This window comes from Mustela nivalis (assembly GCF_964662115.1).
Source record: "Mustela nivalis genome assembly, contig: HAP1_SCAFFOLD_1008, whole genome shotgun sequence".
In the NCBI taxonomy this organism is placed as follows: Eukaryota; Metazoa; Chordata; class Mammalia; order Carnivora; family Mustelidae; genus Mustela; species Mustela nivalis.
In genome coordinates this window covers 15,532-33,544 of record NW_028135656.1, presented here as the reverse complement: position 1 = coordinate 33,544, position 18,013 = coordinate 15,532, and the positions used below count along the sequence as shown (strand labels likewise).

The following is an 18,013-nucleotide window of genomic DNA, read 5'->3' as shown; positions in this document are numbered from 1 at the left end:
GATATAAGATCTTTTGCTTGTACCCAAAGCCAAGGCAGTGGCAGCTGTCTGGGCAGCTCCAGACCACCAGAGAGGTTCCAAGCAGCAATAGCACACTGAGATTTTCCCGCTGGCCCAGGCTGGGAGTGCCTGGTCTTTCTGCATCTAAGAGCGCCCGGCTTGCTTGCACACACCAATTTCAGGGGAGACTGTGGGTCGCCCATGGGTCTCAGGCTCTGAGAATGGGGTGCAGGTCCTAAAGCACCAGGCTGGGCCCTCCACAAACCTCTCTGGGGGGAGAGTTTGGTCTGAAACAATGGCGCATATCAAAGAGCACTGGCTGGGCCCTCCGTGAACCTCTCTGGGGGGAGTTTGGTCTGAAACAATGGTGGGTATCAAAGAGCACTGGCTGGGCCTTTGTATCTCTCTCAGGGGAGTATCTCAGACTCTATAGCAGGGTTTCAGCATTCTGCCTCCCAGTGTGGCTCCCATCCCCTCACAGGAAATGGACCCCATGGTTCTCAGGTGCGCTGGCGGCTTAGGGACCAAGAGCTGGTTTCTCCTCCCCACTCTCTCTGCCTTAGAACCAGTGGAGGCAGTCTTGGGACTGGGGACTTAAGCCCCTGTCCCTAGCAACCCCGATTCCGACAATTTCCCCCCACAATTCTTTGCTCTTTTGGAGTGCTTTCAACCAGTCTCTAAGTTAATGCTGGACCCCAGACGCAGGGCACTCTTGCTTGATTGGGGTATTACTTTCCAACCAGTCGCCTCTGGTGGCTCCCTCCCCCTTTTGTTTATCTTCCCATATCAGTCCAACTTTCCCACTCAGCTTTATCTGCCCACTGGCGTCTTCTGCCCCTGTAGAGATCCAGACGTGTATAATTCTGATCTCAGGCTGATTTCATGGGTGATCAGAGTTCTATGGTAGGTAATCAGCTCACTTTGGGGTACAGGCTGAAAAGACACCTCTTCCTACTTCCCCGCCATTTTGTCCCCCTCTTCCTTGTGATTTTAATAACACTTTCTTTTCTAGCTTATTATAAAAATATAATATGGAATACATATAACAAACAAAACACAGGCTAATTAACTGTTTTTGTAAAAGTTAGTTTTCTCGTCAATAGCAGATTAGTACTCAAGTGCCTGGGGAGTCGAAAGTTATTCACATATTACTGACTGCAAATGGTCAGTGCCCTTAACCCCTGCAATTATTCAAGGGTCAACTGTACGAGAATTGTCTGATTGACAAGGTTGTACAGTAGTTATGTGGAATGTACTGATTTGTAGGATATAAATGCTATGGGAATCAGGCATAATTTAACAATTGTCTTGCAAATGGTTCTGGGGTAAAAGTTATTTTTTTCCTCTAATTTTAAGACTCTCTGTCTTAAAATTAATGTCTGTCTAAATCTCTAGGTTCATATGTAGTAATAAAAATTGGAAAATACCAAAAAGTTATCAATTAACATGACTGAAGTATTCATGAAAACTTGGTTGGTTGGGTGCTGTTTAGAAAGCTGGCATTTGGGCAGCCTGAAGCATGTAAAACCCAATAATGCTGATTTCCATATTAAAAAAATCTGTTTAAAAGTTAATTAGCTACCAAGAAATATAGCTTAAAATATTATATAAACTTTCATTACACACATGATCCAAAAATATTTTCCTTTAAGAAAGATTTGTGCATATCATCCATTTAATAGGAAACTATTAAAATGTTTTATAACCATCCAGAAAATAAATTTCTACTATTTATGTTTCAGATGCTATACTTTTTCTTCAGAAACTCTGAGTACTCTCTGTGTGATTTCAGTAACGTCATCACAATTTATATGTCTTTCAAAAGTAGATTCTAAAGAGGTGGCCCCACCAGATGAGCCTGATTCCAATACAGCAAAACCTGAAAAGAAAAAGAATTACAGTCTTTATCTAAAATACTTCATTCTTAACTAAATGTTAGTAAAAAAAACAAAGTTGAAGCCTTATGAGTGTTATGAAGAATGAAAAACATCTAATACAGCTACAATATAAAATACAAGATTACTTTTAAATATATTTTGCTCACAGTTGCCCACTGAGGTAATTGCTATTGTGGATAAATATCAGAGCTTCTGTTTTTCTCATTACAAGATGATAACAGAGCCCACCCGTGAACAATCATGTACAACAGACTGAAAAATCAAACAGGCAATTTTCAGAGTTGAACAGAAGAACACACAGAAGGAAAATCCTAGTTTTCTATGAATATTGTCTGCTTTTTGGTGGAGGGGATATGTAAGCTGATATCTGAAGGACAGGGAAGAAGCATGCCAGGTGGAGGGAAGACGCATTTACAAAGAACATATACAGAGAGTGTGGAAGAACACTTGTGGAATTGCAAGTAGTCAATGCTGAAGAGGTGCAAGAGCAAAGCAGCAGAGTAGGGTAAATGTTAGCGGTAAAGAAGGCTGAAAAAGCTGACAAGAACCAAACTGATTTGGGTGTTTTTATTCCATGTATGGAGCTTGGAATTTTACCCAATGGCAAAAGGTAAATCAATGACAAAATCAACGGCTGGATGTTTAAATGTCACCTGTCAAGTAAAGGTCATTTGAACCATAATTGCTTAACTAAGTATCACCTAAGACAAGACTGCTTTTTTCTTTTTTTCTTTTTTTAATTTTGGTTTTATATCATTAGCAGAAACAAGGATTTAAGAAAGCCCGCATATTCAGGTTGACAGTTCCAGAGGGATGGCAGAAGTGAAGGAAGATTACAGCTTGAAATAACAGATAAATAGACATTTGGAGATTTTTTTTTAAGTCTGAAAAACGATGACTAAATGAGGAATAAGTATGTTCCTCATTATGTTTATGTTTTATATTTTTATTAGATATATATTTAAAAAATTAATATAGTACCTATTGTTATCCAAACAATAGAAAACAAGGGATTTACCATTCATAGGATATTTCAGAAATCAATGACCATCTTAATTCAGAAATTTGGCAACATACCTTCTTCTAGTTCTCTAGTTATATTTTTTTCCAACTCCTGCTGCATCTGAAATAAGTCAAATATTTATAATGTTCAAGTTAAACAAGACCCATAATTGTAGGAATTATATATAGCTTATGAAATGTGAACTTAAAATAGCACTATTAGAGACTAAAATTAAGTTAGGGATTGCTTAAATAGAAAGATAATCACATAAATAAAATAAATCCCTACTTATTTTAATCTTAGGTAACGGAAGAAAGAGATGTAACACTATTTAGAGAAATCTGATAAAAAGTACAAGTAATATTGGTCTATTAAATATATATAATTTCTGGGAGAAGAGGAATATGGCAGAGGCATAGGGGGCCATAGTTTTGTCCAGTCCCTGGAATTCAGCTAGATAGCTTTCAAATCATTCTGAACACCTGTGAACTCAACCTGAGATCTGAGAAAAGAACTGTTCTAATTCTACAAATAGAAAAGTGACCACATTCTGCAAGGTAGGAGGTGTGGGATGGAGAAATGAATCGAAGGGGATACATGGGAAGATAAACTGTTGGGGGGGATGCATAAACTGCTTATCAGAAAGTGATACAGCAGTGGTGTGAAACAGGAACTTTTATAAGTCTAATCCGGTGAGGGACATCCCTGCTTGAAAAGCACTCAGGTGGAGAAGTGGGGTAGAATCCTAGGTAGAACTGCCTGATCTCAGGATCCCCAGGGTCACACAGAATGGGGTGCCTGAGTATGGGAGAGTTCCCAGGAGTTTCAGCAGGGAAGCCAGCTGCAATCAAAGAGCAGAGGAGGGGGCTTTCAGCTCAGTGTTTCCATTAATCACAAACCCCAGCCCATTGGGTAACCACTCTCAGAACAGGGCCAAACATGCAGAAGAACCAGGGCAAGACCTCCTCCTTCCCCCAGAGGACTGGCATGAATGCAGCCACAGGAGACTGCAAAGTTTAGAAACTCCAAAGGGGGTTGCATGGCTGAGATAAAAATGTTCAAAGCCTGGGTGTACACAGAGTGCATACAGAAACCAGGGAGACGAGAGTGATTGACAGCTCCTCTGTGAGGGCACACTGAAGAGTGGAGGGTGCCTGCTTTCAGCTCTAGGGCTGGACACTGGGAGGCTCACATTTTCATTCTAATCCTCTCAAGCAGTGTGGAAAACCGTCAGGGAACGAAAGCCACAAAGAGGAATCTGGAGGCCCTAAATTAGCCTGGACCCCTGGCAAGGGCAGTGCAATACCATCAGGGCAAGGACCTCTGAGAATTAGCACAACAGGCCCCTCCCCCAGAAAAGCAGCAAGAACTTCCCGCTAAGATCAAGTTTAAGGAATCACAGACAACTGCAAAACTCTAGTGCTGGGGGAAAATACTATATAGAATCCATGGCTCCTTAAACTTTCAAGTTTAATTTTCTTTATCTTTTTCCATTTCAATGAATTTCTCATTTTATCAACTCAGGTTTTTTAAACATTTTTAATTGTAATTTTTATAGTTACATTCTATCCTTTCATAGTGCTTAACTTTATTTTCGCATATATATATATTTTCTTTCTTTACAATTTTGGGATGTAGTTTCCTCTAAGAAACAGACCAAAATATACCCAAATCTAGTGTATTGCTCTATTCTCATCATCTGATTATATTCTCACTTTTTAAATTTTTATTTTATTTATTTATTTATTTTGGTTTATAGAGATTATAGAGATTTGGTTGATAGAGATTATATTTCTCTGGGGTTGTTGTTGTTATTTTAGTATTTTGTTCTCTTCATTTTCTATTCTTCTCTAGACAGAATGACTAGATGGAAAAACTCACCTGAAATAAGAGAACAGGAGGTACTACTGACTGTCAGTGACCTAATCAGTATGGATATAACTAAGATGGCAGAATTAGAGTTTAGGATAGCAAGTATAAAAATACTAGCTGGGCTTGAACAAAGCACAAAGGACACTGGAGAATCTTCTTCTGGAGAAATAAAAGAACAAAAATATTACCAAGTTGAAATCAAAAGGTTATTAAGGGGATGCAATAAAAAAAATGGAAGCTCTACTTCTGAAAACAATATGGAGGTTCTCCAAGAAGTTAAAAATATGACCCAGTAATTGTACTGCAAGGTATTTTCCCCAAAGATGCAAACATACTGATCTGAAGGGGCACCTGGACACCAATGTTTATAGAAGCAATCTCCACAATAGACTAACTGGGGAAACAGCCCAAATGTCCATCAACAGATGAATGGATAAAGAAGATGTGGCTACCAGGCGCCTGGGTGGCTCAGTGGGTTAAGAAGATGTGGGATATTGCAAATGGAATATTACAAAGCCATCAAAAAGGATAAACTCAACAATTTACATTGATGTGGATGGAAACGGAGGGTATTATACTGAGTGAAATAAGTCAATCACAGAACGACAATTATCATATTGTTTCATACATAGGGGGAATATAAGAAAAAGTGCATAGAATCATAGTGGAAGGGTGGGAAAACTAAATGGAAGAAATCAAAGAGGGAGACAAATCATGAGAGACTCTTAACTATTGGAAACAGACGTTTGCTGAAGGGGAGGTGGGATGGGGGTAGGGGTAATTGGGTGATGGGCATGAAGGAGGGCATGTGATGTGTAGAGCACTGGGTATTACATACAACAGATGGTTAACTGAACACTATATCTGAAACATATATCATATATCAGCTAATTGAATAGAAATTCTAAAAAATTCATCACGTACATAATGGGTAATGGAGAAATAAAACCCTACTTATCTTTTACAGACTTACTGAGCTATAATTAACTAATAAATATTAGCTATTTCAAATTTTAAAAATTGGAGGCTCTAACTGCTAGGATAAATGACACAGAAAGGAGAAGTAGTGACAAAGAAGACAAAATAATGGAGAATAAAGAAGTTGAGAAAAGAAGAGAGGTAAACAATTACTGGATCAGTAATTCAAGGGGAGGGGAGAATTCAAGAGATAAGTGATACTATAAAGCAAAACAATATTAGAATAACAGGGATCCCAGAAGAGGAGGAAAGTGGGTGTGGAAGAAGGTGTACCTGAGAAATTACAGCAGAGAACCTCCATAATCCGGGGAAGAAAAAAGTCATTCAAATCCAGGAGGCACAGAGAACCCCCTTCAATTTCAATAAGAATAGGCCAACACCTTGATATAGAGTAGTGAAGTTTGCAAATTTCAGAGACAAAGAGAAAATCCAGAAAGCAGCTCAGGACATGCCAGAAAGGACTGGCATGGTATAGTCAGGGTGCTAAACCAGAAGAATATGCAGCCAAGAATATGTTACCAGCAAGGCTGTCATTCAAAGTAGAAGGAGAGATAAAGAGTTCCCAGGACAGACAGAAATTAAAAAATTTGTGACCACCACACCAGCCCTTCAAGAAATACTAAAGGGAATCCTGCAAGCAAAGAGAGAGACCCAAAGTGTCATAGACCAGAAAGGAATAGAGACAAAATACAGAAACAATGACATTACAGGTAATACAATGGCACTGAATTCATATCTTTCGATAGTTAGCCTGAAAGTGAATGGGCCACATTTCCCAATCAAAAGACACAAGGTATCAGATTGGATAAAAAAGCAAAGACCCATCAATATGGTGTCTGCAAGAGACTCATTTTAGACACAATAACACCTCCAGATTGAAAGTGAGGGTGTGGAAAACCATTTACTGTGCTAATGGACATCAAAAGAAAGCTGGGGTGGCAATCCTTTTATCAAATTAGATTTTAAGCCAAAGGCCGTCATAAGAGATGTGGAAGGACGCTATCATAATTAAAGGGTCTCTCCAAAAAGAAGATCTAACAATTGTCAAGATTTATGCACCTAACATGGGAGCAGCCAATTACATAAGCCAACTAATAACAAAATTAAAGAAACACATCGAGCATGATACAATAAATAGTAGGGGACTTTTACACCTCACTCACTGCAATAGACAGGTCATCTAAGCAGATCAACAAGGGCACAAGGGCTTTGAATGACACACTGGACCAGATGGACTTCACAGATATATTCAGAGCATTCCATCTTAAAGCCACAGAATACACATTCTTCTCCAGTGCACATGGAGCTTTCTCCAAAAGAGATCACATACTGGGTCACAAATCAGGTCTCAACCAGTACCAAAAGTCTGTGATCATTCCCTGCATATTTCCAGACCACAGTCCTTGAAACTTGAACTCAATCACAAGAGGAAATTTGGGAAAAATTAAAAAACATGGACGCTAAAGAGCATCCTATTAAAGAATGTTCATGGGTCAACCAGGAAATTAACAAACAAGTAAAAGAATTCATGGAAACAAAGGAAAATGAATACACAACTGCTCAAAATCTTTGGGATGCAGCCAAGGCAGCCCTGAAGAGGGAAGTATAGAGTGATACAAGCCTTTCTCAAGAAACAAGAAAGGTCCTAAATACACAACCTAACCTTCCACCTACAGGAACTGGAGAAACAACAGCAAAGAAAGCCTAAATCTGGCAGGAGAAGAGAATTAATAATGACCAGAGCAGAAAGCAAAGAAATAGAAACCAAAAGTACAGTAGAATATAGCAACAAAATTAGGAGCTGGCTCTTTGAAAGAAGTAATAAGATCGATAAACCCCTGAGAAGACTTGGCAAAAAGAAAAGAGAAAGGACCGAAATTAATAAAATCATGAATGAAAGAAGAGAGATCACAACCAACACCAAGGAAACACAAACAATTTTAAGAATGTATAATAAACAACTATTTGCCAACAAATTAGACAATCTGGAAGAAATGGTAAGAGAAAAACCTGGACAGTTCAACCAAACATTTAAAAAGGAATTAATACCTATTCTTCTGAAGCTGTCTCAAAAAATAAAAACGACGGAAAACTTCCAAACTCTTTCTATGAGGCCAGCATTACCTTGATCCCCAAACCAGACAAAACCCCAACAAAAAGGAGAATTACAGGCCAATATTGCTGATGAACACGGATGCAAAAATTCTCACCAAGATACTAGCCAACAGGATCCAACAGTACATTGAAAGGATTATTCACCGTGACCAAGTAGGATTTATTCCTGGTCTGCAAGGGTGGTTCAACATCTGCAAATCAATCAGTGTGACACAATACATTAATAAAAGAAAGGATAAGAACCATATGATACTCTCAATAGATGCAGAAAAACCACCCGACAAAGTACAGCTTCCCTTCTTGATTAAAACTATTCATGGTTCAGGGATAGAGGGAACATACCTCAATATCATAAAAGCCATCTACAAAAAGCCCACAGTGAGTATCATTTTTAATGGGGAAAAACTGAGAGCTTTACCCTTAAGGTCAGGGACACGGCAGGGATGACCACTCTCACCACTGTTGTTCAACTAGTACTGGAAATCCTAGCCTCAGCAATCAGACAACAAAAAGAAATAAAGGCATCTGAATCAGGAAGAAGTCAAACTCTCACTCCTCACAGATTATGTGATACTCTACGTGGAAAACTCAAAAGACTCCATCCAAAAATTGTTAGAAGTTCTACAGGAATTCAGCAAAGTGGCAGGATATAAAATCAATGCACAGAAATCAGTTGCATTTCTATACACCGACAATGAGATAGAAGAAAGAGAAATTAAGGAGTCAAAGCCCCTTACAATTGCACCAAAAACCATTAAGATACCTAGGAATAAACCCAAACAAAGAGGCAAGGGATTGGTACTTTGAAAACTATAGAACACTCATGAGAGAAACTGAGGAAGACCCAAAGAAATAGCAAAAACATTCCATGCTCATAGACTGGAAGAACAAATACTGTGAAAATGTCTATGCTTCCCAGAGCAATTTATACATTCAACACAATCCCTATCAAAATACCATCAACATTTTTTCAGAGCTGGTACAAATATTCCTAAAATTTGTATGGAACCAGAAAAGATCCCAAATGGCCAAAGGAATGTTGAAAAGGTTCACCAAAGCTGGTGGCATCACAATTCCAGACTTCAAGCTCTATGACCAAGCTGTCATCATCAAGACAGTATGGTATTGCCACAAATACACACGCATAGATCAAAGAGCCCAGAAATGGACCCTCAACTCTATGGTCAACTAATCTGTGACAAAGCAGAAAAGAATGTCCAATGGAACAAAAGCCAGTCATTCCAACAAATGGTGTTGGGAAAACTGGACAGCCACAAACAGGAGAATGAAACTGGACCATCTTGTTACATGACACATAAAAATAAGATTCAAAATGGATGTAAGACGTAAATGTGAGACAGGAACCCATCAAAATCCTAGAAGAGAACACAGGTTGTATTCTCTCTGGCTTTGGCCAAAGCAACTTCTTGCTAGGCACGTCTCCAAAAGCAAGGGAAACAAAGACTTCATCAAGATAAAAAGGTTTTGCATAGCAAAGGAAACAACTGACAACACTAAAAGATGACCTACAGAATGGAAAATGGTATTTGAAATTGACATATCAGATAAGGGGCGAGTATCCAAAATCTATAAAGACTTATCAAACTCAACACCCAAAGAACAATCCAGTCAAGAAATGGGTAGAAGAAATGAACAGACATTTCTCAAAGAAGACACACAAATGGGCAACAGATATGAAAAAATGCTCAGCATCACTTGGCACCAGGGAAATAAATATAAATCAAAAGCACAATGAGATATCACCTCACACCTGTCAGAATGGCTAAAATGAACAAGTCAGGAAACAACAGATGTTGTCAGGCATGCAGAGAAAGCAGAAGCCTCTTACACTGTTGGTGGGAATGTAAACTTGTGCAGGCACTCTGGAAAACAGTATGGTGGTTCCTCAAAGAGCTGAAAATAGAGCTACCCAATGACCCAGCAATTGCACCACTATGTATTTACCCCAAAGATATAAATATATTGATCCAAAGAGGCATCTGCAGCCCAATGTTTATATCAGCAATTTTATTGATTTATTTATTTGAGACAGAATGAGATATAGAGAGCACAAGTGGGAGAAGAGGCAGAGGAAGAGGAAACAGCAGATTCCCCACTTAGCAGACAACCTGCAATGGGGCTCTATCCCAGGACTGAGGAATCATGAGCTAAGCTGAAGGCAGTCACTTAACCAACTAAGCCACCCAGGCACCCCTCGGTACCCTACATTAGACCCCATTTTGAGCATTCAATGAGAGGGTACCTTTTATAAGAAAGCTCTAAGTAAGAAAATTCTAGATGAGAATACTTGTAATATACAGCTGACCCTTGACCAACATGGGTTTGAAGGGTGCAGGTCTACTCTACTTACACATGGACTTTTTTTGATACAGTATTTTAGTGTATTTTCTCAATAACTTTTTTAAATATAGCTTTATTATGAGAACATAGTATATAATACATGTAATGTAAAAAAAAAAAACTGTGTTAATGAACTATTTATGTTATCAGTAAGGCTTCCAGTCACTAGTAGGCTACTAGTAGTTTAGTTTTTTAGATACCATGCAGAAGTGAAATCATATGGTATATGCCTTTCTTTGCATTATTTCACTTGGCAAAATACTAGGTCTACCAATGTTGTCACAAATGACAAGATCCCATTCTTTTTTATAGCTGAATAAATATTTCATTGTATATGTATCACACATCTTCTTTATCTGTTCATCTATTGATGGACACTGAGGTTGCTTCCATACTTTGGTTATTGTAAATAATGTAAATAATGTTTCAAAAGACATAGGGGTGCACATAACTTTTCAAATTAGTGTTTTTATTTTCTTTGGATAAATACCCAGTAGTGGAATTGCTGAATGGTACTGCATTTCTATTTTTAATTTTTTGAGGAATCATAACACTTTATGACAATAACATTATATTCAGGCCTTATAAAATTAATAATATGACAACATTACTAGACAGCCTTGTAAAATTAATAAATCAATACCACTTGATGGGAGAAACTTTTATTGAAGCAATTTTATAAAGCATTAATAAATAATAGGTAAAATATAAGACACTTTTTCATATGACATGACTTAAGGAATTACCAATGTGATGTTATTGTCTTTTCCTAAATATTTACTTCTGCGACCTTTATTTCCAAGTGAGAACTGTGTTTAGAAGGTGGAAATAGCTTCAAGTCCACTAATAAGGAGAACCCATTTGCAATTTTATTTATACTTTTCCATTTATCCAAAAAATAGGAGGATAAAAAAATTATAAACAGAAAAACAACATGCAATGTATCAGCAAATTTTAATTCAAAGAATTATTAACGAAGGATTTTCTCATAAATGTTAGTTTTCAAACTATGGCTCATAGAAATCTAAGGGTCTCCTGGGACACAGCAGGACTGAGGGACAAGGAAGTCTACAGGTGTAGTCTTATCTCGCATTTAGCTAAACAGCTCTACTTGTCTGTGTTTTATATAATACAGTTTAATGCAAAAAAAAAAAAAAAAAGATAAGTTCTATTCTTTGGAAAAAACAATTTTTCCCCAGAGGTATAAAAGTCACTAACTTAGTCAACATCCCTAATTTCACATAAGAGACAAAAAGGCCTCAGAGAGATTGTAGTTTGCCTGAGGTCAAAAAACCACCTAGTTGCAGGCCAGGAATGTGTTTTAGTTACTTCCTCATATTCAGGAAATACATGCATTTTTAACCAGAAATCAGAGAAAATGAATACATAAAACTTTGTTCTGTGGCTCCATAAAGTTAAGGCATTAGACAGAAAACAGCTTTCTAACTAAACTATAAATTTTTACAGTCATGAACAAAAATAAAGGACGAGTAGTTATCTTAACTCCTATTAGTAACAGTCAATATGCTCAATTTATAAGCAAAATTTTTTTAACTTGAAAGGACAGGGAACTTGAAGGAGAAAATCTTTGGTTGAACCAAAGAACCTGAACCTGAGGAAATTCTTCCTTAAAAGAATTATTCATTTCCTTCAAATAAAACTTGGTTTATCAAAGTCAATCAACAAATGGTTACCTATGTTGTGAGCTATTTATTGCAAAGTCTAAAACACTGAACAGATTTCTCTTTGCCATCTAGCCTTCCCATTAGTTCACATGTACAAAAGACACGATTAACTTTAATTATAAATTAAATCCACTCGGAAATTATAGGTAAACCTTCATTTCCATGTGAGAACATTTCTCTACCTTCTTCATGACAGGAAGAGAGATTCGCCTAATGGGTGAATTTGGGAGAAGGCACTAAGCAGTGCCTACATGCTTCCAGATCTTTTATTTGAAAAGCTATGCCTGCCCTAGTAACATGAATTGAGGTCTGCTTTCATCTTTGTGGGATGGGCATCAAACATCTCTTCCTTCCATTTACAACTGTGTGTGGAAGTGCCTAATTTGGAGTAAAGGAGTAAAGTATTAGGAAGTTGGCAGTGGCTACATACCTAAGCCACATCCTCCAATCTGTTAGTATGTATTACAGTTACTAAGCTTATCTCCATCTGCCTGACTCCTGTGTTCTCAACTCAGAAAAAGAAGAGCAATGTCATCTGCCACCTACTCCACCACAGCTCCAACAAGAAAAATGATCAGACAATACTTAGAAATGGTTTCTTCTTCCTTGACTTTATACCTAACATTCATTGTTCAAAGTGACATACTTTAAAGAGGAAAAACGTTGAATACAATTTCAGAAATAAACACAGAAAGTCAGACAAAATGAGGAGATAGAGGAATATGTTCCAAATGAAAGAACAATACAAAACTTCAGAAAAATAGCTAAATGAAACAGAGATAAGTAATCTACCTGAATAAGAGTTCAAAGTAATGGTCATAAAAATGCTCAGCAAACTTGGGAGAAGAATGGATAGATTCAGTGAGAACTTCAAGAAAGATAAAATATAAAGAAGAACCAATCAGAGCTGAAAAATAAAACAACTGAAATGAAAAATACTCCAGAGGGATCAGCAGCACATTAAAAGCTGCAGATAAACAGATCAGTGATCTACAAGACAGGGTAGCAGAAATCATCCAAGCCAAAAAACAAAAAGATAAGAGAATTTTTAAAATGAGGACAGGTTAAGAGACCTACTAGGATCAAGCCCCACACCACGCCCTGTGCTCAAGGAGTCTGCTTCTCCCTCTCTGTGGCCCTCCCCTCCCATATGTGTTCTCTCTTGCTTGCTCTCAAAAATAGATTAAAAGAAAGAAAGAAGGAAACAAAGAAAGAAAGACAGACAGACAAGGCCATAACTAGAAATAAGAAAATTATGAAAGAAAGAGTTTTATTGGTAAAAGCAAACATACAATAAAAGTAATAGATCAATCACTTTTATAAAGCCAGTATGAATGTTAAAAGACAAAAGTAGTAACAACAATTGTGTCTACAGTAATTAGTAAAGGGATACACAAAATAAAAAGGTGTAAACTAAGACATCAAATACATAAAACAAGGGGGGGTCGAAAAATGTAGTGTTTTTAAAATGTGTTTGAACTTAAGTAGCCATCAACTTTAAAAAGACTTCTATATATATGGGATGTTATATATGAACTTCACTGTGATCACAAAAATCTATAATATACAAAAAAGAAAAAGAAAAAGAAAGGCAACCAAGCATAACACTAAAGAAAGTCCTCAAATTAGGAGGGAAGAGAGCAAGACAATAAGGAAACCAAATGAAAGAACAAGATTGAGGCCTCATTTACCAGGGGTCTATGCTACTTTTCTCTACATTAGTAAGAACATGAATATACCTTCAAAACCATAAACCTATGTACATTGATTGAAATGGATATTTTAATAACAATGATATACAATGGAAACTAGCTGCTACTTAAAGACTCCCTATTATTCCCATCTTAGTCATCAATCATTAAAGTGATGGCAGGATAGATATATGTGAACTTCATTTAAAAAATTCCAATTGTGGGGCACTTGCACGGCTCAGTCAGTTAAGGATCTGATCTTGACTTTGGTTCAGGTCATGATCTCAGGATCGTTGAGACTGAGCCCTGCATCAGGCATTGCACTGAATATGGAGCCTGCTTACCCTCTGTACCTCACCCCCCACCACCAGCTTGCACACACACTCTCTCTCCCTCTCTCTCTCTTTAAAAAAAAATGCAGTATTTGCTTGATTTAGCCATTTAGAAAATGTTCTACAGTTGCTCAGCAAGACATTTTGTAAAAATTGAAATAGAAGTGTTATAAGTTTTTAAAAAATGCTCCAAATAAGACAAAAATTAAGGATGTACTCTCAGGTAAGAAAATGACAACAATTACAAACTTAAAAAGAAAAATTAATCTTTTTAGCATTACAAGTTTATTTAATTCATAAAAAGGACTTATCATGGATTCTTGAAATAATAAATATCCATATGTGAGTAAGTGTTTGGATTCTTATTGTTGACTTATACATAGGGGTGGGAAAAATGGGTAACAGCGAACTTTAAAATTGTTATGAACAACTGCCAAACAGGAAATTAGTCAAAGCATCTAAGTATAGATTTCATTCGTGAGCAATAATATTTACTTTCTAAAATCGAATTTAGATGTAGGTTTTCAAGAAATTTAAAATGTGTTCGTTTTGGGGTGCCTGGGTAACTTAGTCAAGTGTCTGACTCTTGTTTTTGGCTCAGGTTATGATCTAAGGGTTGTGAGACTGGGCCCCATGTAGGGTTCCACACTCAGCAGGAAGTCTGCTTGAGAATCTCACACTCTCTCCCCCTCTTGTACACTCTCTCTCTAAAATAAATAAAATATTGAAAAATAATAAATGTCAGTTTAGTTATAATTATTGAATAAAGGTAATAATAGGTACCTCTTGAAAATAAGAGCTCCAGGAACAAAGAAAAAAAATCAAAATTTATGTCTCATTTCTTTATCAGCAAAAATAATTATGACTTTTACTTAGTGTGTATTAGTTGGCTAAGCAACTCAGAATCTTACCAAATTAAAAACAAAAATTATCTCAGAAATCTGAAACCCAAGGAAAAAAAGGTAAGATAATATAACCAACCTTGATCAAGAAAGTCTCGAGGTCATTACTTGAACGCCATGAGTTTGAGGTAGGAATCACCACGTTTTCTCTTAGAGCAACGTTTCTATTGAATAGTGAACTATTATTAACATTTCTACCATAAGGCAGATCTAGGGATGGCCTCATATTAATAGTGTCAAGCAAAGTTTGCTTTTGCTGTTTCTCCACCAGAAGTTTGGCACTGGTCTCTGCCAGCCTCTCACTAGTCCTGTTAGGATTACAAAACACAATACTTAGTATTTCGTTTCTCCCCAAATCAGTCCTAAATTACTTGCATTTTTTTAAGTCTCCATAATAGTAAACAAAATGTGCCATTAAATAGTGTTTTAACATGGTAAATGTGACAGAGCAGACCTATTATGTATAATTATAGGTTTAAAACTGTTCTAAAGAAGTCCATATATCTCTAGGGTTCCTAACTAACAAGTAATTCAAATTAAAGAGGGAGAGAAATGGTGATCAGTGATGTCCATGGCCTAACAGGTTATACCTGCTGCCTTCTGGAATGGTTGTACTGAAAAGATTCTTGGGGACGCCATGATACATACTTATATTTAGTAAACCAGTTTAGAGCTGCAAAAATAAACCATCCTGGGGTCTGGGTGGCTCAGTCGGTTAACCATCTGCCTTCAGCTCAGGTCAGGACCCCACAGTCCTGGGATTGAGCCCCATTCTGGGCTCCCTGTTTGAGGGAAGCCTGCTTCACCCTCACCCTCTGCCTGCTGCTCCCCTCTGCTTGTGCTCACTTGCTCGCTCTCTCTGTCAAATAAATATGTAAAATCTTTAAAGGAAAATAAAAATTTAAAAAATCCCTCAAAGACATTTTTCAAGCATTGGCTTTCACCACTCTTGTATATTTCGCACATTACCTCAGAGAGATTGAGCATTTGGCACTGAGGAAAAATTTAGACGAACAATTGCTAGAGGACAAGTAGATGGCAGAGTTGTGATCAGATAGAACTGAAACAGCTCCAGAAACAATTAGGTTATAACACAGATACTAGGGTACTGAACGTGGAATCTACCGTTTCCATCTTGACCTTTTGGGTTAAAGATGTACTCTTCCAAAAATAAACTAACATTAATAAATAAATTTTAATAAACTCATTTCTATTTAGGGTAATTTTGACAATTTTATAATAATATGCTGTCTAAATTATAAATCTTCAAACAATTAGTTTAAAGACTAGGAGATCAGATTAACTGAAAGTATTCAAAGGAAAAAATAAAATCATTTAAAACAACAACAAAAAAGAGAAATGCAAACTAACTTAAACTAGCATTTTGACAATAAGTTCATTTACAAACATCATTTTTCAAAATTATATTATCTAGTTGGCTTTCACTTACTACTGATCTCATGAACGTGGCTCCAAAAAATTATGGTTTAGATGCAAATTAATAAGCTAACTCTACTTTCTATGATTGTTTTAACTTGTTCAGTTCATTTGTCAATGACATTCGATGTGTTACTTCTAGGTAGAGGTGCTTGTATCTGTCCAATTCTGCTTTAGTAACGTCTTGAGAATTTTTCATTTTGGATAATTCAAATTCCAGCTCTTTAATTCTGAGTTCCATTTGACTTCTTCCTGAAGCATTATTATTTTCTCTTAACTGTGCTACACTTTCTTGAAATGCTGCTTGCGTCTAAAGCAAATTAAAAGCATAGTTTTAAAATTGTTACAACCTGGGTAATTACAGTATATTTCTTTCTTTTAGTTTTGTGTCAATGATTCAGAGAGAAATTTTTAAAGTGGAAAAAAAAAGCTGAAATGTAAAATATTTATCATTAATGTGAAACTGAATTAAATGTGAATAATGTTCATTCTTACATTAGAACGCATGCAATCTGATAATTCAAAGAATAATAATATCATTTAGTTTTTTAAAAAGTGAACAATACAACTTCAGAATAATTGAGGTACCTGGGGTGCCTGGCTGACTCAGTCATCTGAGTGCCTGACTCTTGGTTTCTGCCCAGATAGTGATCTCAGGGTTCTGGGAGAAAGCCCTGTGTCCTACTCAGCATGAAGTATGCCTGGAATTTTCTCTCTACCTGTCCATCCCCCACTCGTTCTTTCCAAATAAATAAATAAGATATTAAATATATATAAAAAAGGAATAATCCAAGTATGGTACCATTTCTTTTATATAGGAATGCCCAGAATGGAGCCAAAACAAGCAACTGACTGAGCCACCCATGGACCCCATGGTCAAAATTTTTAAAGCACAGTTTTTTCTTTTCCTCTCAATAGCCTTGTTTTATACTAACTGGTCTTAAAAAATAAAATGACTTTCTACTGTGAATCATTCTGAAAGATCAATTTAGTGTGAATAATAGTGAAAACTGAAATTTTTAAAGGGAAGGAACAAATGCTTTCAGAAATTTACCAAGTTGTTATAAAGGAAGTAGAGGAAAACTCTACACTGCATATAACCAAAATGTAATTTGGAGTAAAATGAATTAAAGCATTTTATAGACAAATAAATTAACCTCTAAAAATAGATCAACTTCTTTTAATTTTTTTTCTACATTCAATCTTGTCCTGTCTTCAAAATCCCCTTTATATTGTTCTATTTTACTATATCCTACCACGTTGACTTCTACACAACTTCTGAGGTTTACTTTCTGTTGTTCCCCAACTTCTTTTTATTCTTCTCTAGAATTTCACATTTTGTCGGTATTTTTTTCATAGATGATAACTCCTGAATAAGAACCTGGTTTCTTGAAGTCATAGTTTCCAGTTTTGCTGTTAGATCATCAACCTGCATGAATAAAATAATATATAGTTGGAAGCAGAGTGAAAAGAGTCCAATGCAAAACTAAGACCCCACATTTTTTTCAAAGATTTTAAATCTCTGCACCAAAGATGGGGCTTGACTCAAACCCCCAAGATCAAGAGTCACATACGTTACTGACTGCTCCCCGGGCAGGTGCTCAGATTTTAAAATAAGTTCATTTTCAATAAAATGTTATCTATATTGTAGTAAAGTATTGTAATGCAGAACCTCAAATAACTAAGAAATGAAGAACAAAATTCAAACCACTAGGAGTTACTAAAATCGATCTCTGCTG

General features: G+C 36.6%; 1 protein-coding gene across 3 annotated transcripts in view; it reads right to left on the bottom strand.

Annotated features, from left to right (window-relative positions):
• Positions 1-1,012: 1,012 nt before the first annotated feature.
• LOC309857639 (ankyrin repeat domain-containing protein 26-like) overlaps positions 1,013-18,013 on the bottom strand; it is a 31,681-nt gene continuing 14,680 nt past the window's right edge. The window contains exons 2-7 of one of the 3 annotated variants that reach the window (XR_014307822.1): positions 17,531-17,703; positions 16,373-16,584; positions 14,917-15,145; positions 7,962-8,057; positions 2,976-3,021; positions 1,013-1,879 (exon numbers count right to left, since the gene is read on the bottom strand). Coding sequence is in view for 1 of the 3 variants with exons in the window: in XM_082750361.1 (XP_082606487.1) it covers positions 1,746-1,879; positions 2,976-3,021; positions 14,917-15,145; positions 16,373-16,515 (552 nt within the window). In the remaining 2 variants the exon portion in view is untranslated. The remainder of the gene's footprint in view (positions 1,880-2,975; positions 3,022-7,961; positions 8,058-14,916; positions 15,146-16,372; positions 16,585-17,530; positions 17,704-18,013) is intronic. The other 2 variants (XM_082750361.1, XR_014307821.1) reach the window with 2 other exon arrangements.